The sequence below is a fragment of the Arachis duranensis genome, chromosome 8 (genome assembly GCF_000817695.3).
Source record: "Arachis duranensis cultivar V14167 chromosome 8, aradu.V14167.gnm2.J7QH, whole genome shotgun sequence".
NCBI classification, from domain to species: domain Eukaryota; kingdom Viridiplantae; phylum Streptophyta; class Magnoliopsida; order Fabales; family Fabaceae; genus Arachis; species Arachis duranensis.
In genome coordinates, this window is record NC_029779.3 from 162,197 (window position 1) to 188,217 (window position 26,021).

The 26,021-nt window shown below is 32.3% G+C and overlaps 2 protein-coding genes across 6 annotated transcripts in view; both read left to right on the forward strand.

Moving 5' to 3' along the window:
* The window catches only part of LOC107460111 (uncharacterized), a 7,416-nt gene extending 1,652 nt beyond the window's left edge, over positions 1-5,764 (forward strand). The window contains exons 1-5 of one of the 2 annotated variants that reach the window (XM_016078443.3): positions 1,784-2,028; positions 3,617-4,155; positions 4,689-4,881; positions 4,981-5,045; positions 5,130-5,764. In XM_016078443.3, coding sequence (XP_015933929.1) covers positions 1,900-2,028; positions 3,617-4,155; positions 4,689-4,881; positions 4,981-5,045; positions 5,130-5,697 — 1,494 coding nt within the window. In that variant the 5' untranslated portion in view covers positions 1,784-1,899 and the 3' untranslated portion in view covers positions 5,698-5,764. Of the gene's footprint in view, positions 1-1,783; positions 2,029-3,616; positions 4,156-4,688; positions 4,882-4,980; positions 5,046-5,129 lie in introns of those variants that run through there. The other variant, XM_016078441.3, reaches the window with a different exon arrangement.
* A 4,979-nt stretch (positions 5,765-10,743) lies between these two features.
* Positions 10,744-20,164, forward strand: LOC107460059 (protein QUIRKY). Of its 4 annotated transcripts, none has more exons than XM_052253026.1 (7): positions 13,903-14,028; positions 17,190-18,204; positions 18,297-18,348; positions 18,801-19,114; positions 19,219-19,332; positions 19,451-19,723; positions 19,840-20,164. In XM_052253026.1, the coding sequence occupies exons 2-6, from the start codon at positions 18,166-18,168 to the stop codon at positions 19,541-19,543; spliced, it is 612 nt and encodes a 203-aa protein (XP_052108986.1). In that variant the 5' UTR covers positions 13,903-14,028; positions 17,190-18,165; the 3' UTR covers positions 19,544-19,723; positions 19,840-20,164. The 4 variants fall into 4 exon arrangements, 2 of the variants coding, with proteins under 2 accessions (XP_052108986.1, XP_020984083.1); XR_008002125.1 differs by lacking the exon at positions 13,903-14,028 and adding an exon at positions 15,706-15,925 and having other exon boundaries at positions 18,896-19,114; XR_008002126.1 differs by lacking the exons at positions 17,190-18,204; positions 18,297-18,348; positions 18,801-19,114; ... (1 more) ...; positions 19,451-19,723; positions 19,840-20,164 and adding exons at positions 10,744-11,267; positions 11,652-11,856; positions 12,061-12,334; positions 12,592-12,983; positions 14,124-14,178.
* The last annotated feature ends 5,857 nt before the right edge of the window (positions 20,165-26,021 follow it).

Consider the following 26,021-nt stretch of genomic DNA (forward strand, 5'->3'; position numbering starts at 1 on the left):
ATAAAAAAATTTACTTTAGATATTTTTAAAAGTATTTATATATTTAAAAAGTTAAAAGCACAAATATATAATTTTTTAAATTTATAAAATACAAAATTAAATAAAAATTTATACTTTTAAAAAATACAAATACATTTTAAAATTAAGTTTAAGATTATGTCTCCCACTCTCTCCAATCTTAAGAAAACAAATACTTTTTAATTTTTTTTTTATCAAATTAAGTTTAGGATTGATGTCTACCACTCTCCCCAGTCTTATTATATATCCAAGCTATACTGGGTTAGTTATTATAATAAAAAGTCAACCACAATGGGTACTTACTACTTAAGAGAGTGCGTCTTTGGAACGCTTAAAAATTTAATGTATTATTTTAACCTTTTTATTTAATTTGTACTATTTTTTAAAATAATCGATTATGTAATAATTAATTTATGTTCAGATACTTTAGTTCAAAAGTGAATTTAAGATAATTATTTATTGTGTCTAGACTCTAGAATAAATGAGTAAAAGCTACTTTATTTTAGTGGAAATAATTATAAAAACAGGTATGAAATAATAATTATTTATATTATTATTTAATATCTAATAGTTGATATTAAATTAGTAAAATAATTAATATTAGAAAGAATATATAAAAAATAAGCTTCGCTTTTAAAAATATCGTTTGCTTTCACTTATGAATTTTTTTTTAATATTAGCTTCAAATTATCAGTTTTGATTATTATCTATTATTTTCAACGGTCTATTATTCAAATATGATATTTTTTTTGAAAAGCTTATGATTCCCAAAGAAAGTAGTAATAGAAAGTATAAATTAATTCAAACAAATCACTCGTTTAATTTAATCCAAACCAAGTAAGATTGTAATAACTTGAACTGAATTGATTCTATATTAACAAATTATGTATGGATCAGATCAGATTTTAAATAAAATTGAATTTTAGGTATATTTTTAAAAATAATACTATACATTCAAGTCTTTTTATTAATCAACTTAAATCAAGTTAGTCTAATATGACAAAAATTAATTATAAAAAACATTATTCCAAATCTTATTATTTAATCTAGTTAAATTTAATTCATAAAAAGACCTGCTCACTACTTTTAAAACCAATCCAATAACTAAACTAGCTTTTTTTTTATGATGCTATATGACTATGTCATCTTATCAACCAAATTTAATCAAGGTAGTTTACTAGCTTTAAGGATGAATAACAAAAAATTGTAGTTAATTAAAAAAAAAGGAAGAAAATATAAGAAGAGACATAAAAAGAATAAAAAAAAACTTATTAGTTAAACTATTGATGATTACAAAAGTAACTTCTTTACTTATATTTATCCTAATTTTTTTTGCTAATAAGAAATAGAATCATGGCGAGATATAGAGAGATATTTTTGGGATATTTTTGTTATTTCAAGAATATAAAAAAATTAATCATTTTTGTTGAGAATGAATAATGCATACCCTAGATAACACTAAAATGATGAGCTCTTTATTATTTTTCATTACAAAATAAATTAAAAATTAACCACTTCTTTTTCTTTAAAATTAAAAAAAATCCCTTTTACAAATTAAAGGCAGTCACGAGTAGTCAACTATAAACCAACAATTGTTGTATCAATATCAATATCATTATACATTTCAATAAAAAAGCAGAGAAGATAATTAAGGTTATTATTATAATAAATGAAAGAGATTCTATATTTAGTGTGAAATTGAAAATTGTGAGTATATAATGATATTTGGAGGGCCAATAAAGAGTAGAAGAGTTGCATGATGCAATTGGAAATTTGGCAGATACACGCCATCCATAGTTTTAATTATTTATAGTCAACAAAACCTTCTTTCTTAGCTTTGTAGAAGTTCATGCCTTACCTCTCATCCCAAATTCATTATTCATGGTGGACAAGGCTCATAATAGTAATGGCTGCTCTCACTCATTTCTTCCCATCATGACAAGATGGCTCTTCCTTTTTGCTTTCCTCTTTCTCTTTCTTACAAGCCACTATTTTCTGGAAACTGACCTTGTAAGTCTCCATTATCCTTTTCTTTTTTTCAAATATATTAGGTCTTAGCTAGGGTATGCATGCTTTGTTTCAAATTTTATTAAGGATATAATTCTATACACATGCTTCTTCGTTTGCAAGTTTTGAAAGGCATGCAAAACACAGAAATTCAAATTATATTATTTACATAGTTATTAGGTATACTAGATTATTATAAGAACGGGAACTTCATATATATAATGATAGCAGCAGTTTTCTCTCCTCTTCCAAGGTCAACTCTATTCCTCCAATTAATTCCACGTTTTTTAGTCTTCTCCAAGTTAGTGTTTTTGATAGTTTTTGCTTTAAATCTCTAATGCTCCTACAATTAATTATCCAAAAAACATGTTTCTCTGGGCTAGTTTTTTTTTTTTTTTTTTCTTTTAAAGGAGATCAGATAGTGAAATAAAAGCAGGCATATTAAAAGGAAAAATAAAAAGAAAGTTGGTAAAAGAACGAAAAAAGTGGAGTTATTTTTTCATCTTTATTAAGGAGAAAAATGTGATAAATAAAATACTAATAATGGAAGATTGTATAGTTCACGATCATGGTACGGTGGTAGTTAATTACTTAATTAAGAAAGAATTAAAAGAAAAATCTTGTGGATATTACTTTCCAAAAACTTGTATGATTTAGTGCATCATGACTACTTAAATTAATAATAATAATAATAATAATAAGATGATGATGATGATAATTATCCTATATGGTAATGGGATTTGTATGCATTGTAACAAAAAAATACAATGCCATATTAATTAATTATATTCTTTTCCTTTATACATACATATGATTTCTTTCTAAGTTTTTCTTTTTTGTTTCTATCTTGGCCGTCCCTTTGACAATTCAATATCCAAGCTCACGTTGTGCGTGTGTGTTTGATTCTAATAACATATATATAGATAGATTGACCAAAGAGAAAAACAAAGATTATAATAACATACATGGATCCCTTGTACCTACCATTTGTGCATGAAAATTGAAGAATGATGTGTTATTGAAGTAAACTACACTATTTTTCTTTAATTTTAATTATTTATTTATGTTTGTTGTGGGACCATTATGTGCAAATGTGCGTCCATGATAATCGATCAATAATAATATTCATCCCTTCAACTTTACAAATTTATATCTCGAGATTGATAATTTATCAATTATGATATTATCTACTCTAAATATAAAATATATATTAGGATAAATAAATTTGGATAATAGTTATTAGTATACACCTTATATTTAAATTATTTTTATTTGTACTTATGTGATCATATAATTGATGTGACTTAAATCAATAAAATCAGAAGAAATTCAAATTTAGATACGTGTTTTTAAGTTTTATTTTGTTGGCCTTATGTCCTTGTCTCTATTTATATTCTCAAGCTTATATTATTCCATAAATGTCACTGTATATTATCAATCTATAATTTTTTGTGGACTAAAATTCATATATTTAATACATGTTTCTACAATATTTACCATTAACTAATTTGATTTATAATGTTTAAAGTTATAAAAAAAAATTGAATGGATTTTTTAACACTATCTTCTTTTTCTTTTTTTTTTTTCTCAGAGCAAATTTACAAGCTCTACTATCCTGAAGACAATTACAATCTTCAATGGGAAACCCGAACCGCCATTGCATTGCAGCAATGAAAGCTCAAGCATATGCAATTCTAACTACCCAGATAAATTTGAACCGAATGATAGAACATCAAGATCATGCCCAGAATACTTCAGATGGATCCATGAAGATCTGAAGCCATGGCAGAAAACAGGGATCACAAGAGACATGGTTGACAGGGGACAAAACGTGTCACACTTTAGGCTTGTGATTGTGAATGGAAAAGCATACATTGAAAAATACAAGAAATCGTTTCAAACCAGGGATGTTTTTACAATATGGGGAATCCTACAACTTCTAAGGTTGTATCCTGGGGAAGTACCTGATTTGGAGCTCATGTTTCAATGTGGAGATAAGACTGTGGTGGATAAGGGTCTATATCTTGCAGGTGGACCACTTGCTAATGTTTCACCTCCTCCTATTTTTCACTATTGTGGAAATAATGATTCATTTGACATTGTCTTCCCTGATTGGACCTTCTGGGGTTGGTAAAGCTTCTATATTCCCTTAATTAGTTCTTATTAGTTATTTCTGTTGTATACAAATACATCTCTCTGCATATAAACATTATTTTTTAATTATTAAAAATAGAAAAAAAGAACAAATAAGTCCTTCACTTTTAATTCACAAACATTTAAGTGCTCGTAAATCTAAGAATAAATTACTATTTGTATTTATAAAAGATACAGATGCCGACAAATGTACCCATATAAGAATAAAACGACAATTATAACTACGAAAGATGACTTCCGTGTGCCAAGAGTACCCGAACGTTGGTAACACAATTGGTCTGTTAGAGTACAATTGTCGTTTTATTCTTACATAGATACATTTGTCTTTCATGGATACAAATGGTAATTTATTCTAAATTTAATCATTCCTCTTGAAAATATGTTGTCCTAAAAGTAAATATTTTATTTTCATTCCTCTGTTTTTATTGTTTCACTTGATGAATTATTTCATTTCATTTATTTGATTAGGATGATAAAACATGAAACAAAAATTACATTTTTTTCAATAGGGCTGAACTCCACATAAGTCCATGGGAATCAACACTGCAAAGTATAGAAGAAGGAAACAAAAGGGTGAAATGGAAGGATAGGGTACCCTATGCTTTTTGGAAGGGCAATCCCACTGTCTCTCTTCTTAGAAAAAACCTTTGTAAGTGCAATGTCACAGATAAAAATGATTGGAATGCCAGAATATATAGTGTGGTAAGTAGATAACTTTTAAACCTTGTTAATTCTATGTGTTCAAATAGTTAATTGTATTGTTTCAAGACACAATAATCAATTTTGATTTTTGTTTTTCAGCAATGGCTTGATGAGAGAGAGAAAAATTTTCAGGACACAAAACTGGGAGATCAATGTACTTACAGGTAGGTAAAACTTGTTAAATTTAGAGAAATGTAGATTGTAAATATATTAGTGACTAAATTAATTGATGTTATTACAAATTAAAGGTACAAAATATATGCAGAAGGTGCTACATGGTCCGTGAGCGAGAAATACATAATAGCATGTGACTCAATGACAATGTTCATAGAGCCTCAATACTTTGACTTCTTTACAAGAAACATGGTACCTCTGCAGCATTATTGGCCTATCAGCACCACCAACATGTGTGAGGACATCAAATTTGCCGTCGACTGGGGCAATTCTCACCAAGATAAGGCACAGCAGATTGGAAAAGGAGGATCAAATTACATCATTGACAATCTCAAAATGAAGTATGTGTATGATTACATGTTGCATCTACTAAAAGAATATGCTAAGCTCCAAAGGTTCAAACCCAAAATACCTGAAAGAGCTAAAGAGATGTGTCCTGAGAGAATGGCATGTTCTTTGCGCAATGGACCAAGAAAGAGATACATGTATGAATCCCTTGTTAAGTCACCAAGTTCCACACTTCCATGTTCCATGCCTCCTCCTTATGAACCTCAAGCTCTTCAACATTTACTTCATCAAAAGGATAATTTAATTGACAAAGTCAGGTTAAGGTCTCTTAGTGATGCTGCTAAGAAGCAATGAATTGGATCATGTTATGCATTATTATACTATACCCTTTTTCTAAAAATTCAAAGGAGTTTCCCTTCAATTCATGCATGTTTTGTTACTAATAGTTACTTCTAGTCTAACGAATTAAGCATTTCAAAGAATTCTAGTTTGCTAAAACAGTTTTAAAGCCCAAACAAAGAGATCATCAGAAAGTTTTTTTTAAAAAAATGGTTCATTTACTTAACTTTGAAACAGATCATCAGAAATTGTAAAATTTCTATTTTCATTATGTTAAGAGTGTAACAATTAATTAATCAAAATATAACACAGTTAGCTAGGTGTGAGTTTTGCAAAACCAATTCTAGGGGATATAACATGATGAGTTGATGATCAGATATCATTGCAAATTTTTCTTTTCTGAAATCGATTATTGTAGTAGTAAACAAAAACCAGCCCTAACAATGCAATTTAATTTGGTGGAAACTCAGTTAACTTCATGTGAAGTTGATAATTATTAAATGATTTAATAAGTTTGACTAAATTATTATTTAACGACTCTCAACTATCAACTTTTTATGAAATTAACTGCACCTGAGTTTTTACTATTTAATTTCCACTAATATTCCCATGCTACTGTTATTGCTTCAGCAAATGTTTGGACTTAGTTATTACTTATTAGCATTAGATGTTAACGTGTTAAGTGTTATCCCCACATTAAAAGAGTAATTAAAAGAGCAAGATTCAGAGGCTCCAGTATAAAAAAAAAAAATTTAAAGAACTAATATTTTTATTAAAATTTAGTCGGTATTTAATTAATAGAAAAAGAGTGTAATTTTATATTATTAAATATAATTTTACATTATTAAAAATATTAATAAAAACTAATTAATATTTATAAATTACAAAATATACTCTCCCTTAACACTACTGCACATGGCTTGATTTCAAAGTTTATAATATTTTGAGTAAAGGACATTTTCGTCCTTGACCTTTTTTTTTTGCGGACATTTTCGTCCTCAAGGAATGGAAAATACATTCAAATCCATGACCCCTGAAAAATGTGGACATTTATGTCCTTCTATTGAATTCAGCTGTTTACACTGGACGGAAAAGGATGAGATGGCAGAGGTGGCGCTGAGGTGGCTGTAACGGAGGCCAGGTGGCATGGAGCATTTCGTAACAGGATATATAAGTCCTTGGAGATGAAAACGACGTCGTTTTTGTAACCTGCCCCAATCCTGTTTCGAATTTCTCTGCCTTTTCTTCCTCCTTCGTCCTTTTTCCCTTCCATTCTTCTTCCTTGGCCCCTGCCTCCATCACCGTCGCACAGCGGCGCCTCCGTCAACTACCATCAACGCCGGCGACCTCCTCCTTCCTCTCTTTTTGCGTCTTCTTCCCTTTTTTATTCCCTTACTCCCATTAGTTTCTCTCTCTTCTCACCCTCCTTCCACCCACCGTTCGTCCGCGAAAACCTTCTCGGCGATCCACTGCCGCCGCGCCGCCGTCTCTCTACCGGCCACCACCGTCGCTACTAGGGCCCAACCATCATTTCCTCTCTCTCTCATTACCACCCCTGTGCTTCCCAGGTCTTCTTTCTCTCTGTTTAATTCACTCTGTTATTGCAATTAGTTAATTAATATTGTTTAGTTAGTTTTGTTTAGTTAATTTCAATTTGGTTAGATTAGTTAGTTACATTAGGTTGTTAGAGAATCTAGTGTGAATAGTGGATTAAGTCTTGCTTGCTTAATGCTGTTGTCTGTGCAATCACTGTTTGTAGTTCTTTATATTTAGTTTGTTCAATTGTTCTTGAGTTGTTAGGATTAGGGTTGGTTAATGGAAATTGCTGAGACTGATGTTCTGTGTAAATTCTCATTGCCTGTTTTGGTTAACAATGAACTCTTATGTGCTCATTTTGCTGTCTGATGTCACATCTCTATTTTAAAATGAGCTAATTCCTTTGATTCAATGATGCACTTTTGTTAGGTTTCATGTAATTTACTTTTGATATAATTGTTGAACTTGATGAGAATTGCTGCTTGAATCTGGTGCTTTTGTTCTCTGTGTTGTATTTCAAGCCATTGTGCTATACTTATGTTGATTGTGCTACTTGATTTTCACCATGCTTGATTATGGTTCATGTTACTTGTTTTTGTTCTTGCTTAGTGATGCTGAATTTTTAATGCATATTGAACTTCAATTTTGATTCAGTGAGACTTGATTATTTGATCTACACTCTCTACCTGTAATTGACTGTTGAATTCATTATTTGTTTGACTTTGTGAAATGTATTATGTACTACTGAGATGCTGTCGAATTTCAGAAAAGTTTTGTTTGCTGCATTGGGAAGGGGATGTTGTGATGTTGCTAACTGTCATACTAAATATTTCAACTACACATATGATCCTTACAGCTTAACTTGGTCCACTCCCTTCACCTGCTGCAATTTTCCTATAATTTGAGAATTCTTCCGTAGGTTATGTTTACACAAATTTGAGTAGATTAGGGTTTAATTGAACACAGTTGACAAAAACAATTAAGTCTTATTCCAGTGGATTAGGCAATGCTGTAGCATTCTATTAAAATAGAACATAGTTGAATGGCACAAAAGTTTGTGCCGGATGTTTTGTCCTTTGGTCAACATAGTTGAATGCAATCCTTAAAAAGAAAGATTTTAAACAGGCCCTTTCCTTCAAGAATGAAATAGTTTCATCTACTTCCAAATCCCTCTCCTTATACAATGCTTCTTTATTGAAAGAACCCTTCAACCTTTCCATGACAACCACCAAATTTATAGACAAGTATCATTGTATTTTCATGCAATTCCAACTAGATCGTGGCTTCCCTCCACATGTTAAACTCACACCTCATGCTTTATGTCTACACAAAGAAGAAATGGATATCCACAAATGTCTCATTAACCGTGTAGACATTGTTCATAGGATTGCAAGGCTTCTGATGCTTGCTGGTATGGGAAAATTGCCACTTTATGTAATTGAGAAGCTAAAATGGGATCTGGATCTTCCTCATGATTATGTAAAGACTCTTTTGGCCGATTACCCTGATTATTTTGATGTTTGTAGCATCGAAGATCCATTATCCGGAAAGGTTGTCCTGATTAGGAAGCATCCATTAATGGGTATGAGATTGAGGATCACTCAAAAGAGAGGAAGGAGGAGGTCGCAAGCGTTGATCGTGGCTGACATAGGCGCAGCTGTGCGGCGGTGATGGAGACAGGGGCCGAGGAAGAAGAATGGAAGGGAAAAATGATGAAGGAAGAAGAAAAGAACAGAGAAATTTGAAAGATTGGGGAGGTTACAAAACGGCGTCGTTTTTGTCTTCAAAGACTTATATGTCCTGTTTTGAAATGCTCCCTGCCACGTGACCTCCGTAACGGCCAAGTCAGCGCCACCTCTACCAGGTCAGACTTTTTCTTCCCGTCCAAATGCCTGAATTTGACGGAAAAATTGAAATGTCCACATTTTTTAGGAGTGAGATACTTAAATGTATTTTTCATTTCTTGAGAACGAAAATATCCGAAAAAAAAAGTCAGAAACAAAAATGTCCTTTATTCTAATATTTTAATAACAATCGATGCAACAAGAGTCACGATAACAATGACTTGTCAAATTGTCGCCACTAAAAACGTGTTACCAACCTTAATTTTCTGAATTTTCTATTTCAAAAGAATAATATTCTAGCCACACGTACGTGGCAGTTAGAGAATACTTCTTTTTTCTTATATTTTTTATCAATAAAAAAAGGTTTAAATATTAGAATTAGAACTTGCGTGAATTAAAGTTCTTCCGTTAATTTCCAACTAAGTTTTACACACACTCTCTCTTATTTTGATTCCTAGCATTCTTCTTCACTCTTTTTTTGTTTCCCACCTCTTCAACATATAAATTGTATATAATTAAACAAATGTTTTACATAGAAACCATATATAGGATAAAATTACATAGAAACTATATATAAACACACACGATCCATGTTATAGCTTTAGCAAGATGGCATGCATGAAGAAGAGGACTAAGAAGTTGGAAAAGAAGAAGAAAAAGAAAAAGAATTTAGATTAAGATTTATTCTCACAAACAATGACTAATTAATAGTAATATATTTTTGTTGTAATAATAAATATTCTTAAAATATTTTTTTTAAAGATACTTATATATTACATTATTATTGAACGTATTAATGAATTAGTTATTTTTGAATTTCTTAATAAATTAAAATAAAACTAATTTTTTTATAATAATAACAATAAACCTAATTGTTATTAGATTTGGTCGAACCGATCAATTTACGTAACTCATTAGATCATAGTTTTTTTTAAAAAAAAAATACAAAAGTCAGGAATATATTTATGTTTTTATAAAAAAATTAAACATGATTCGATTTAAATTATGTAAATCCATCAGATTAAATTAGGTCTAATAATTATAATATAGACAATTAAATTTATTATTTGTTGTTATAATAAATCGATTTTATTATGATTTATTAAAAATTAAATTATTAATCAATTTAATAAAAATGTCTAATAATATCATAATATATGTAAATATTTTAACAAAAAATGATATTAGTGTTTTTATGAAAGTACTCTCCAAAATGTATTATATGTACTAGTATTTAAACCCTCTTTTATGTCTTAGTAAAAAACTGAAGTGAAAAGAGAAAGTTACGGTTGGAAGAATGGGCAGAAACAACAAAAATAATTTGTCCTATATTATTTTTTACTTATTTATTTATTTAAAACATGAAACTAAAGTGGGCCAGGCTGTAATATAATAGTTAATAATATAAGAAAAGAAGCAAAATGTCTGAAAATAGACGTTTCTTATTCCATAAAGAATATTTTTCTTATTAAATTTAAAAAGAAAAAGTAGATAAATAATGTGCAGAAAGAATTGAATTAAATTCATAAAAAGAAATCCTATTCTATAACAATCCTTTAAAAGAAGGTTTATGCGTAAGTGGAAATCCAACGTGGCTTGCTCCAGATTTTTTTCAAATTTTTAATATATAATCTTTATTACAATAACATCCCATTATCAAATCATCCTCATTCCACATTTTTACTACTCTTCTGAACATTGTGTCTGAATTTTTTATCCTCTTTTTTCTGTTTGCTTTATATGTACACAACCTGAAATTTCAAAATTCGAATTTTGAATTCAAAATCAAAATTAAAAAAAAAGGAAATTCTATCCATTCTTTGTTTTCAGTTTTATCTCTTCCTCCTCTTCTTCGATTCTTCTCCTTCATCTTTTTCACCTTCAGTTCCTCTTCTTTTTTTTTTCCTCAGTTCACTGATTCTGTTTTTGTATAATCTTCTTAATTTAAGTTGGAGGTGGAGATTATAGAGTTTATGTACGCACTAAGGAAGAGTTACGGCGGTGGATGAGGTTGCAACCGCTATGGTTGTGGATCATAATATGGCGGTGGTATTGTAGTAGGGGCGGTGGAATTTGTGATGGTCATCCATGATGTGATGATGGATACGGAGGAGGCGGCGGCGGAAGAGAGCAAATCGATGGAAAGTACTGAGTCGCGCCGCCACATAGAACACATGCAATGACGCTATGAAAGAGAGCACAACAGTAATATAACATTTTTATATTTTTCTTTATCTTTCTATCTAGGTTATTTCCCCTGTTCATCTTCATTTTCAAATTTCAAGACGTTCCTGATGTACGTCCTTTTACAATTTTTTCAAATTTTAATTCCGATTAAATCTGCATGTAATTTGAAATTGAAATTTGAATTTTAAATATGCACAACCTTATCAAGCATTCAATCCATCTCTCGGATAATCAACTTTCGATTTTCTTCTTACCATAACCATCTTTCTTTCTCTATCTTCTCTCATGTCTTTCTCTCCTAGATCTATATATCTCTCTGCATCACTTTTTTTTTTCTTTTATTTTTTTTCTCTTTGTCAAGCGGAGAGTTCTTGATGGTATTATGGCACGGTTTTGTTGCAGGGAAGCAGAGGAAAGAAGTAGAGACACGACATGGAGGAGCGAGAGATGCATACTGGAGTCGACAACAATGGGCATGCAATTTGGTGCGGCTGAGATGATTCCGATGGCGATAGATGCCACGGAAGATAAGTCACAGTTGCAGCGCCGGAAGCGGCCAGCAACGGTCTTGGTGCGATGATTCTGTATGCTCTGCTTAAGTGCTTATGTAAGTAGTAGTGGTCTTCTTCAAATGAAAGTATATATAAGATTTCTAAATTTATCCCTACTCATACTCCTCTTTGTTTCCTTTAATATTATTTTTTATATAAACTGTACCTTCTATGATGAAGTTAAGTGTGTTCCTTATTGTTTGATCTGATTTATATGTTCTAATCTCGGTAAGATTTGAAATGTTATTGTTGTTGTGCAGAGGCGTCTTTGTCTGGTGTGGAGCTGTTAATGCAAAAAATCCAGAACCTCATTGTTGTTGCCGGGATTCTATTTGTATTTTGCTTAAATTTCATTAACCTCTTTCTCTCTTATATTCAATTTACATCCAATATACAAAACTAAATCAGATTTCAAAGTAATGCAGCATGAATTATTCATTTTTCCTTTAGTATTTGAAGTCCTGGCTTTTGTATTTTCAGAGTAATTTAGGAACTAAGGCAAAAGAAGTTCTTCCTGTGTAGCTATTGTGGAAGGTTTGCATCCACCCACTCTATTGTGTCTTTATTAGTTCTCTTTTTGTTCAATTGCTTAAATTTGTTCTTTGCTTTTCCTTATTATTATTCTACTGCTTATTATTACCTTATCCCTCCTCCTTCCTTTCAAGTTTGGCTATGTTCTTCACTCTTCAGGGAGGTAGTTTCAATTCTCGATTTTTGGGTCATTTCCTCTTCCTCTTCAGTCCGTTTCTCGGTTCACTGATACTATTTTTCAATTTCTTTTTCTTCTTCAGTTCTTTTTGTTCCTAATCTCCCCTGAAGGTGGAGATTATAGAGTTTGAAGGCAGTTGATGTCACTGTACCCGATGGCTCCAACCTTCAGCAAAGTCGTCGCGGTGGTGGTAAAGGTTACAAAGGTTGAAGCGGTGGCGACAGCGGCCATGGTGGTGGAGGAGTCTAAGGCATCATGGCTCTGACTGGTCGCCGTGGAGTTTATCACAGTGGTGAATAAGGGGGAGGATGTGATGACAGTCCTGCATGCTAAAGCACATTGTGGAATGGGTCAAGGTAAGCAACCAGGGAGGAGGCGGATGCAGAGGCAGGTTCCGCGGCGGCATTTGTGCCAGCGGCAGATGCTACAACCATAGGCATCTGTGGGCATTTTGCAACAGGCTGCCCAACGTTAGTGAGTTTCAATTCTCGATTTTTTGGGTCTTTTCTCTTCTAAAATTGGGTCAAAATTCTTTTTTCCGCGACCCATTTCAGCTTTGTTGCTTTCAAAGGAAACTTTGTTAATTCTATGTTTATGTTAACCCGTCAATACTGAATTAGTACATGTCACTACTAGCCTCTATCAAGTATAAGAGCGATTTTGTTGTCGTTGATGTCATGTTTAATATAAATTTGAGTTGGTTCCAGGTTCTCCTTCCTCTTAGGTGAAGGAACTAATTAGCTTTAGGACAATTTGTACCTTAGAAAACTTTGAAAATTCCACATATATGTTAACTTTACTATATGATTATGTTCTTCTTTCTGTGCTTACTATTGGGTCCATCATATTTTGAATTAATATTGTTACAATATAATATAAAATAGGGAGGAAACTATTCACATAATATATGATTATGTTCTTCTTTCTAGACTTGGTGTGTGCTATTATTTGGGAGAATCATTGGGCAGGTATTTTATTCAACCATATTTCTTTTAGGTTTTCAGTTTACTGTTAGAGTTTTCTTGCTGTTGTAGATTTCAAATGAAATGATTATTTGCTGTGGGCATTGGGCAATCTATTAGCATGTTTCTTTTAAGTGATGTAGCCCGTTTTCTTTATGAGGTACGGTTGTTGGTAAACATGATTTATATGTTCTTATATAAATCACAAACTCAAATTTCATTATCACCTTCCTTCTAATGAGGTACTCATGTCAATCTGTAATGAAGATCATCAAGTAATGCAAAAAAAGAAAAAACAAAAAAATCTGTTAGAGAAAAGTTTCTCAAGGTTGTGTTTGTGATGTACAACTAATTTAAAATTAGTGTGTAGTTGATCAGTTTTTCCTCTTTTAAATTTGTTCTTCATTTGGTCAAATTTTGTTCTCCTACAGATCGCGCATACCCTTCCAGTTTCACTTAATAACGTTGGAGGTGTATTCGTGGGAGCCTGTTCCGTATTAATGGGAAACTTTTGGGATGCTCATAGTACTGAAACTCTGTTGGAGTCAGATATATCGGTAGGATATCTTTTGCCAATCTGTTATTTTCAACGGAAATTTAATTTTTTGAGTTTTAAGACATGGTTGACTTCTTGGTCTCATATATGTGTTAGGTAGGTAGCATTGTATTAATTATGATCGCTCGGTTGAGTTTACGTTAATTTTCAGTAAGTATAGATGATTTGTGTGTGAACTGCTTTCATAAGAACAATACCTTGAGATAAAGTCTAATTCTTTGTGTTTTTATGTGTTTGAATTATGAAACAACAGGTTGAAAGCCATCTTTTCTAATTGAAATTCTAATTAGCCTTAGACATATATTTCAGCATCTATTTGTTGTGATGCTACGAGAACATGATGTAATAAGAAAAATGACATGAGTTGGATGCTACAAGAACGTGATTTAATAAAGAAAATAACATGATGTCGAATAATAAAGAAAATGACATCATGTCAAACAAAATGAGACACTTAAATGTTAATAATTTTAGAGATAAAATGGTCGGGGATGTTAGATTTTTCTTTGCTTAATTCATTTGAATACTACACTCTAAATAATAGTTGGAAGACTTATTTTTCTAATATATTTTTGATATACAGATTGATCATTTCATTATTAAAAATTTTAAAAATAATAGATAATTTATATTACTATAAAATTTATTTTTTTTGTATTTAATAATAGAGTTCAAATTATATAAATTTTGAAACTAAATGTTTGGAGTTTAAAGCAAGAACAACTTAACTGAGAATAATATAATAATATAAGATATGTTTAAATATTAAAAATTTAAAAAATGAATAGATAATTTACATTACTATAAAATTTATTTTTTTTGTATTTAATAATAGAGTTCAAGTTATATAAATTTTGAAACTAAATGTTTGGAGTTTAAAGCAAGAACAACTTAACTGAGAATAATATAAGATATGTTTAAAGAAAATATAAGATCTTAGTATTTTTTTATTTTTATTAGTTTATGAAATTACATAAATTAAATTATTATAAAAAATAATTTATGTATTATAAAAATTAATTATTATATATATTAGTTAATAGTTTTTTATTATTTAAGTTATCTTTAAGTTTTAATTAACATATATATATGATATATGATATATCTAATATTTTATTATTATTTTTGTGCCATCCCGTGCAACGCACGGGTCCATGCACTAGTAAAAACTATATTAGGGGCTGCATGGCTCGACTTTGAACATTTTAGGAGTTAATTTGGTGTGATTTTACTGGGTTTAGGATCAGGTAAGGGTCTCAAAAATAGATCCGGTTATTATTTTGGGTTGGGTCATCCGAAATCGGTCTGATAGCCCGATCATCATACACAATTAATATTTTGTGTTATTAGTGATGGATGATGGCTATTCTTATGTGAAATTTAAGTATTGTAAACCTTAATATTTTGTATTATTAGTTATTATAAGACTATAAGTTAATGTTTTATGTTTAAAATGCATAAGATTTTAGACTAACATATATAATATATAATATAATATAATATAATATAATATAATATTTTTGGGTGTATTATATATAATAATAAGATAACATAAAAAAATTAGTGAAACTTAAAAGGAAAAAAAAAAGTACACAGAAAAAATGCACACATATTTGTGTGTTGCCATGGCACATGTCTCATGTCAAGATATAATAAGTGCTTGACTCCTTTCCAATAACTTTCCTTTCTGTGACTCTCTACTTTCCCAGAAAGCCAATTCTTATTCATCTTTTTCTTCATTCTCTCTCTCTCTCCTTTGTTATTTATAAATTATAAGTTATAACCCTCTTTCTGCTGTTACTAAACCTTCAAGCTCCAAAAGAAAAAGAGAAGGAAAAAAAAGAAAAAATATTTTTGCCATTTTGTTCTGTTCTTCTTCAGCTTAATCAAAAGCTCAGGTACGTTTCCAGAATCACCATTTTCTTGTTCGTCATCTTTGATTTTGGTCTATTTGCAACCTTTGTATGATTTTCTTATCTGGGTATGTGGATTGTTTTTCTGATATTCTGTTTTGGGTTTTATTCAAGTTTTGATAAAACCTTTCTGTGTCTTAAAAGTTATAAGCTTAAACTTTTTTACTCAAATCTGCTATTTTCATTGGAATTTTGGCCATGCAGATACTGTTTTCCTTCTGGGCTTCTCATAAATGAGCAAATAAATTCTCTCTTTTTTTGTATGGGAACTTTTAGGTGAACTTTATCAAAGGAAAAGGCTTCTGCTAGCTTATTATCTATTTTTTTATGTATAAATTTTGGAAAAAGTTTTGTATAACTAGATCAGCTGGGAGTACTAACAATAATATGAACCTTTGGAACTCAGATCCTAGAATAACATAGAATAGTGACCCTTGGGGATACTGAGATCGTGACTTTCACAAAAAAAATAATGTTGGTATACATCAGCCTCTACTATGATTAAGTGTTCTTTTTTAGCAGAATTTAGGGAATACTTTTATCATCTGTTTGTAGAGTTGAAAGTATCCAGTATGTTCCCTTTTGATTCTTGTATTGCCTTTTTTTTGTTCATGAAGGGAAAAGGACAAATTTGTGGGACTGGTAGGTTAAGGTTTGATGCTTTTGGAGTCTACCTACTTTACGAATTACTCTCTTTCTCTCTCTGATAATATCAACCTCCTTTATTTTTATGTTTTGGGTCCCTTTCATGCTGCCCTTTTGTCTATGATAGGTAGGTAGGAACCAACTGAATCATAATTGTTGACTTATATAGCTTTACTTCACACTAGCAAAATACTTACACTCAGTCACTCACATGAATTCTTATGCTTTTAGCAAGATTTTAGTTTATATCTACATATTTGAAGCAAAACCTCTTGTTATTCAAGGACTTGTTTTATCCATTGGAAGTGTAAAAAGAAATTGATATTGATACTCTAACTTAAACAATTGTTTACTTCCCCTGAATGATAATTGTGAATTCTTCTGCCCCTTAGCTAGCTATACATTAATCCGATTTCTTAAGCCAACTAGAACAATCAAAGTCTTACAGTTGCTATGGATGCTTGCTATTTCATTACTCATTAAACACATTGCTAGTGGCAGATAGTTGAGAATGTTGTGCAAATACATATATATGTAATATTAGGGTTATAAATTTATATATGAGACTAGACTTTTCAACCTCATCTGTTTATTTCATTTTTAGGTATATAAGGTTGTCATAATTTTAGTGGAAGCTGCTAATTGGAGATGAGCAATCTCAAGCTTGGGGTGGAGGTTACAGGTGCTCATGACCTTATGCCAAAAGATGGGCAAGGTTCATGTAGTTCCTTTGTGGAACTTCACTTTGATGGTCAGGAATTTCGAACAACCACTAAGGATAAAGATCTGAGTCCAGTTTGGAATGAGAAATTCTACTTCAACATTACTGATCCAAGCAGATTGCCAAACCTCACTCTTGCCGCCTGCGTCTACCACTATAACAAATCCACCGGTTCCAAAGTGTTCCTTGGCAAGGTCCACCTCACTGCAACATCATTTGTCCCGTATGCAGATGCTGCTGTTCTTCACTACCCTTTGGAAAAGAAAGTTGTTTTTTCCCGCGTAAAAGGAGAGCTTGGCTTGAAAGTATTTGTTACTGATGACCCTTCAATTAAGTCCTCAAGTCCTCTTCCTGATTTAGAACCAGTTACTAATACAGATCAACACACTGTTCAAGATCAAACACCATCATTCACAAGTTCAATACTGAATGTGTTTTCTCGAAAGAAAAATGACTCAAGGCACACATTTCATACAGTTGCCAAACCAAATGAAGAAAAACAGCATCAATCTTCTTCTTCAGCAGCTGCCAAGCCGAGTTCAAACTATATGACACATGAGATGAAATCTGGAATGCCGCCTCCTTCGAAATTCGTGTATGCAGGTTCATCTTCTCCTTTTGATTATGCATTGAAAGAGACAAGCCCTTATCTTGGAGGGGGCCAAGTTGTTGGTGGGAGAGTTATACGTGGGAACATGCGCCCCAGCACCTATGACCTTGTTGAACCAATGAGGTACCTTTTTGTAGGAGTTGTGAGGAGGGGTGTTCAAAGCCGATCCGGACCGAACTAAACCGATCAACCGAACCAAAAAAACCGAAAATCAAATTGATTTTTAATCTCAATTGCTATTTCAGGACTATGACTCCCAAAAGAAAGAAAACTGTCATGAATAATGATGTAAAAGTTTTTTTTCTGATAATATTATTGTTTTTTCCTCTTAATGATATTTTGAGAGAAATATTAACTTTATTCTCAACAACATACTACAGATCAATAATTGGAAGGAAGCTTCAGAAAAGATGAGGAATCAAAAGGATTGCCGTAAGAATTGCATTATATTGTTTTCTTCTTCGTTTTGTTCTGAATAGACATTTGATATATTATGGATGATTCTGCTGAGTTTTGAGATATTAATTTTCTTAAGTTTTATTTGAATTCAGTCGGTTGATGTTGAATTAATTCTGCTGAGATGGAGTTATAAAATGAACTTTTTTAAGTTTAATTTATTAATTATGCTGAGAATGATTTTTGCTGAGATTGATATGAATTAAATCTGCTGAGATTGAGTTATAAATCCAATCTGTTTTACTTGTTATTTTGCTGTCATTGATTCAAAAGAGAAACATGGCTGAAATTCTGCATTGGATTTTCTATATTGGATTTTCTTAAGTTTTATAATAATGATATTATTTTTTAGAATTTTATTTATTTTAGTATGGTTAAAAAGTATATATATATAAAATTACTTATTAACTATTAACTTTTAAATTTAGTGTGCTGCTGGGCTATAGTGGTAGCTGCTGCTATTGAAAGTCGGTACAATATAATTGACAAACCCAGTGTTGAAAATATTACTGTTTCACCACAGGATTTGTTGGATAATTATTTGACGGATGATCAAGCAGAACAACTCGGGAAAGACGGCACATGCCTGGAAGAAATGGGAGTTGGTCCAGTGGGTCCACGTGGTTGTTTTTCAGCAAGACCTATTGAAGTTTTAAGATGGGTAATTAAATATGGGTGTGTAGAAGAGAGTAATAGCAATCAATTTATAGCAAAAAAACAATGCAACACACCCAACAGAAAGGTATCCATTTAATTTTTGTTATTAGTTTAATAGTTTTTATTTATTGCAATAAAATAATGTTATAACATAATTTAACTTATATTTTCTTATATATATTTATGCAGGCCGAGTTTAAGGTGGGAAATTTGGAAGAAGTTTCTGATATATGGGAAGCTGTTGGTAAACAACCTGTAATTGCAACTCTTTTGTTAACGCAAGCATTTTATAATCTAAAAAATGTGAGTATAAATTTACATTTATATAAATTTTTTTATCTATTTTTACAATGTTAATTTTATTCTATATAAATTTTTATGTATTTTTTATCTAATTTTTTTGTGTATTTTTACAATGTAGGATTCTATATATAAGGATCCCATTAGAGCAAAAGACCTAAAAGACAATAGTTATCATTCTGTTTTAGTAGTGGGACGTGGTAAAAAAAATTAAAGGAAAAGTGGTAGAATATTATATAATTAAGTATTCTTGGGGAACAGTATGGGAAAGAATGGCTATGGAAACCTCATCCGTGAGCCAATTACACACGAGGATTTAGAAGGGAACACAATATCTACTGATATATTGACACATGGAGTAATTCCTATTGATGTTTCTAAGATAGAAGAGCAGGTATGATCATTTATCCATATTTTGAGTGTATCTTGTATTTTAATTTATTATTTAGAGCAGTTATGATAATTATTTATCCATATTTTGAGTGTATTTGGTATCATTATTCATCCCAGGAAGCTGTTACATCCCAGGAAGCTGGTACATCTCAGGCTGGTACATCCCGGGAAGCTGGTTCATCTCAGTCTTAAGCTGTGGAGGAATCTGAGTTGTGAAGGAAAACTCTGATGCTGTTATTTGAAAACTCTGATGCTGTTATTTGAATTGTGATTTTTCAATTAGTTGTTTTACTTCTGATATTTGTAATTTAAGTTGGAGATGAGAAAAATTGGTGCCAAAAATTGTTTTAATCAATATGTTCTGTGATGCGGTGTCAATTATTTTGTTTTTGGCACCCTTGACAAGATTTTTTTATATAAAAGTCGCAATTCTATTCTATAAGTGAGAGTGGTTTTATTAGTGAGTGATTTTATTATAATTTTATCATAAATGGAGTTTATTACCTCAAGAATTTTAAATGTTATAAAAATTAAATACTTATAAGAAAATGCTTTATTTTGAATTAAAACAAAATATTTATAAAATTTACTTAGATTTTGCTGAAGTTTTTAGAAGACCATTTCTAGTTTGAGGATTTAAAAAGTAAATTTTTCTCCTCAAATATTCATTTAATAATAATTTAGTATTTGCTAATTTTGTGAAGTGTTTTAAATTTAGATCAATAAATCTTTTCACCCTATCACAATTTATATCCAAAAACATTAAATTGTTCTACCAGTACTACAATGGTTGAACATGAGAAAGGATATTAATCAACGTATTTGTTATGTTTAATCAAATTTTTTCCTTGAGATTAACTGTGTGGCCAATAACAAATATTTTACCTACATTTTTTTACTAACTCATTTTTGTCCTCAAAAAATTTTGAACCAGTCATGTTGAGATTCTCTCAATTTATTTATATAGAAAGCTGCAGATAAATTAAAGCTGGAAAGATAATGCAAGACTATTTGAGGAGATATTTGATTTGTTCAGTCAAAATTTTGAAGTTCCAATTAACTCAAATCGGACTAGCCAATAATATTGAGCTAATCCATATGTATCAATGGGCTTTTTTATATAAATAAATATATGAGAAACTTCATTTCCAGAAATACGCATGCGTTGAAATATTTTTTGAAATACGTATCACCAATTCAAGGGCATCGCCTACGAAATGGAGTTACCCTTCGTGTCAACCATAGCGCCCGCAAAACGGAAGAAAAAGCTGCAACCCCATTTCAGCTGCGTCGGACACGAAATGGAGGAGCCCCTAATTTGTAGCTGCCATCCACGAAATGGAGACATCAGGGGCGGCGGACACGAGGTGGTGCACTTCTTGTGTACCGCCCACGAATTGGGACCGAAATTTGCCTATATAAACGCTCTCGGATCATTTCCGACGGAACCATTATGTACACTCTTCTCCTACTCTCAAAAATTCCTCTGAACCTCATCTCCTTGTTTCTTTGTTAAAAATTTTTGGGTCTTAGGATTGGTTTGCTATTTGTATGGCTTCGGAAAACGTTTACGTGATTATATATCCTAATGGAGAAATTTCTCATACAGCAGAAGGTATTACATTCGTTTGCGACGATCCACTGTGGATAATGATTTCGCAACAGACATCGTTGCAAGTTTTGAAGAATCTGATTCTGATGCAATGCGGAATGGTTGGAAAAAAGGAAATCATGAAGCTGGCTTATTGATGCGTGAGCATCTTGTCTATCTTTTCCTAGTGAATTTGCATCTAATTTGTTGAGTTTAATTAAGAATTAATTATATTTTAGCCACTATGGATGCTATTTTTAGTTTTGTGCAATTTTATTTATTTTAGGTAGCATTTAGCTGGATTTGATGGAGTTTCTGCAGAAGAAGAGATGAAGGCGAATGATGCTGTCAACCCTGACCTCTCTGTACTCAAACCTGAATAACTCGAGCTACAGAGGTCCAATGGACGTGATTCCAGTGGCGTTTTAGCTTTCCAACGATATATAATAGTCCATACTTTTTCTCCGAAATCGCGACCAAGGCTGCGCCTAACTTGAGATTTTCCAAATTAGGCGCAAAACACAACAACAATACGCGAGATTGGTCCGGCCCATCTCAAGTTAGGCGCACTAAAGCCCAAATTAGGGGCAGCTTCACTCAACTAAACTCCAATTCATGCTACCAAGCCTAAGTTAGGCGTGGATCGGAGTGAAGGAATTAAGTGGTCCCCATCCATCAATTGAAGACTTGATGATAGTTAGTTAATTCTGATTTAAATTCAAATCTTATCTTTTAGGAAAAGATATTATCTTAATTTTAGATATTAGATTTTAAATTAATCAGGATTAGTAATAAATAGGAACTCTGTACATTTAGACAGAGAGACACACAGATTAATTTACAATCCTTATTTTCTACTCTGAACCATGAGCAACTAATCCTCCATTGTTAAGGTTAGGAGCTCTGCCTATTTGTAATGGATTGATTTTCTTTGCAACTAATCCTCCATTGTTAAGGTTAGGAGCTCTGCCTATTTGTAATGGATTGATTTTCTTACTTTTTCTATTTTAATTTATGTTTTGGATTTATATTTAAGAATTATTTTCTTTCTTTATCTTATGAATTTGGGTGGAACGGAAGTATGATCCTCTTTCTATTTGAGTTTTTGTATAACTTGGAAAAGCTCTATACTTAAACAACAGCATGAAAACATATTCTCCTAAATTTTAATTATCTGGATTTAACGGGATACGTGATATATAATCCTTTTATTTTTTGGTAATTAGAGTTTTTTTGGCATATAAACTGAAATTTGATTATCACCCTCTAATTGGAATTAATTGACCAAGAAATTGGCAGTTAATGAATTTTAGAGGAGACTAAAAAGGTCTGAGGAATTAGGGTCTAGTCACATATAGTTTGCCATAAATTAAATCCTACATAATTAAAATAGTTAGTAAGAAAAGTTAATTCAGAAAAATAGATAACTCTGAAGCCTTAACTATTTTCTCCATATTTTATTCCCAAGCCAGTTATTTTACTATTTTAGTTTCTGTACGATTGAACATCCAAATACTCTTTTCTGTTTGCCTAACTAATCCAATCAAATACTATTGTTCCTTAATCCATCAATTCTCGTGGGATCGACCCTTACTCACGTAAGGTATTACTTGGTACGACCCGGTGCACTTGCCGGTTAGTAAGTGTGGGTTGTAAAACATCATACCAAGTTTTTGGCGCCGTTACCGAGGATTGACTGTGATTAACAACTATCAGTTGTTTGATTGCTTAGATTAGGCGTTTTATTTTTAATTTTATTAAAATCTATTTAAAAAAAACTTTTTTACGTTAATATTTTTTCTTTTTACACTTTCTTTTTTTTTCTTTTGTTCCCCCCTTCCCCTGTCACGTTTTCCTTTTTTTTCTTTTTGTTTTTTTTCTTTTATTAAAAAAAATATTTTCAAAAAAATTTTAAATAAATAAATAGCACCAATATTTTTCTTAATTTCTGAAATTAAGTTTGGTGTTATCTATTTATTTATTTATTTTATTCAATATTTTTATCTCTTTACACAGGTTACCTCATTGGGAATTCTCTGCACTCTGACGTAGAGATTCCCATTCTTTCTTGTTTTCTGTTTGTTTATGCGTAGGAACAAAGACAAAGAACATCTCTTAGACTTTGATCCTGAACCTGAAAGAACTTTCAGGCGACGTTTATAACAGGCAAGACTTTACAAGGCTGCAGAATCCACTATGGATGCTAACAATGCTAATAATGCCAATGTGGCAAATCCTAATGCGAATGAGCAACAAATGAGAGTCCTTGGCTCTTATTCTGCTCCTACTGCAGATCTTTATGGAAAAAGCATTGTGGTGCCTCCTATAGCTGCAAACAACTTCGAGTTGAAGCCACAACTGGTCACCCTGGTACAACAAAACTGCCAGTATCATGGTCTTCCCCACGAAGACCCATATCAATTCATTTCAAGTTTTCTGCAAATTTGTGATACTGTGAAGACAAACGGAGTGAACCCAGATGTGTACAAACTAATGCTCTTTCCGTTTGCTCTGAGGGATGGAGCAAAGCTATGGCTAGATTCCCAACCCAAGGAGAGTTTGGATACTTGGAACAAGGTGGTTATTGAGTTTTTGACTAAATTTTTTCCACCAAAGAAGCTGACTAAGCTTAGGGTGGCGGTTCAGACCTTCAAGCAAATGGAATGTGAAACTCTTTATGAAGCTTGGGAGAGATAAAAGCTACTGACTAGGCAATGCCCTCCGGACATGTTCTCCAAATGGACTCAACTAGATATCTTTTATGAAGGCTTGGGTGAAATGTCCAAGATGTGCTTAGACAATTCTGCAGGAGGTTCATTGCATAAGAAGAAGACACCGGAGGAGACTATTGAGCTTATTGAATTAGTTGCTAGCAACCAATACTTATACTCATCTAATAGGAATCCTGTGAACTCTGAGACTCCTCAGAAGAAGGGTGTCATGGAAGTAGAAACTCTTAATGCTCTTCTTGCTCAAAATAAGCTTATGTCTCAGCAAATGAGTCTACTTACTCAACAGCTGCGTGGCATGCAAGTCTCAGCTATCAACACCCAAAATCTACCTCAAGAGGTCTCTTATGACATGACAGATAATTTTGTGCAAAATGATAATTATGATTATGCTCAACCCTCTTCTGAACAGGTGAATTACATGGGGAGTGGTCCTAGGAATTCCAACAATGATCCATATTCTAAGACATACAATTCGGGGTGGAAGAATCACCCAAATTTTGGATGGAGGGATCAACCTCAGAGACCTCAGAACTTCAACAATAGTTCTCAGGGCAGTTTCCAGCAGAACAATGATTTGGAAGCAATATTGACAGGTTTTAGACAGGAAACCAGAGCATCCATCAAAAACATGGAGATTCAAATGGGTCAAATAGCCACCAGAGTTAATGAAATCGATCAGAGGACCACTAATAGCCTTCCTAGTAACACAATTCTAAATCCAAGAGAAGAATGCAAGGCTATCTCCATGATAAGTGGACAAATGGCAAGTACGGAAGCACAATTTATGCAGGAAACCAGAGCCTCCGTTAGAAATTTAGAGGTGCTAGTAGGCCAACTGAGCAAGCAAATACTTGAGATGTCTGCAAGTACATTTCAAGGTAATACAATGGTGAACCCAGGAGAAGACTGCAATGTTATTCAATTGAGAAGTGGTAAAGTAGCTGGCTCTGAGACCAAGGTCAATGAAGAGTTAGTTGAAAAAGAAGCTCCAGAGGAGAAGAAGGAAGACATAGAGCATGCCCCTCCAAAGCGTGCGGACAATCCATTCCCAGACTCTCTTGACACTCATCCTACATTGCCAAAGGCTCCTGAGTACAAGCCTAAAATGCCATATCCTTAGAGACTTCAAAAGGAGACCAAGGACAAGCAGTTCTCAAAGTTCTTGAAAATCTTCAGAAAGTTACAAATCAATATTCCTTTTGCTGAGGTTTTGGAGCAAATGCCTATCTATGTCAAGTTCATGAAGGAGCTGTTGTCAAAGAAAAAGCGTTTAAAGGGAGATGAGATAGTAGTCCTGACTAAGGAATGTAGTGCTGTCATTCAGAATAACTTGTCAAGGAAGATGCCAGATCTAGGGAGCTTTCAAATTCCATGCACCATTGGGAGAACAACCTTTGAGAAGGCATTGTGTGATCTGGGAGCAAGCATCAATTTGATGCCCTTGTCTGTGATGAAGAAGTTGCAAATCCAAGAGGCACAACCCACAAAGATAGCATTACAGATGGCAGACAAATCTATGAAGCCTGCATATGGATTAGTGGAGAATATCTTGGTCAAAGTGGGTAAGTTCTTCCTCCCAGCAGACTTTGTGATTCTTGACACAGGGGAGAATGAGAATGCCTCTATAATTCTAGGAAGACCATTTCTAGCCACAGGAAGAGCTCTGATTGATGTAAAAGAGGGTGAATTAGTGCTTAGAGTGCATGATGAGCAACTAGTCTTCCATGTTTTCAAAGATGTACATTCAGCAGGTGAAGAAGAGAGCTGCATGCAGACTGAGCTTATTGATCCAATCCTTCAAAAACCCCCTGATGATACACAGCAAAATCTGTAACTCAAACCTCCCTTGGTAACAATCAATAAAATTCCTCCTGACATCAAACCTAAGTTTGGTGTTGGGAATGCATCATCTACCAAGGAGGAGGTTTCCAAAAAGAAGAAAGTACCCAGAGGATGGAGAAACAAAAAGATCCCCA

What these genes read in the sequence shown, in the direction of transcription:
- LOC107460059 (XM_021128424.2), top strand. Translation starts at nt 17,234, where the DNA reads ATGAGCAATCTCAAGCTTGGGGTGGAGGTTACAGGTGCTCATGACCTT.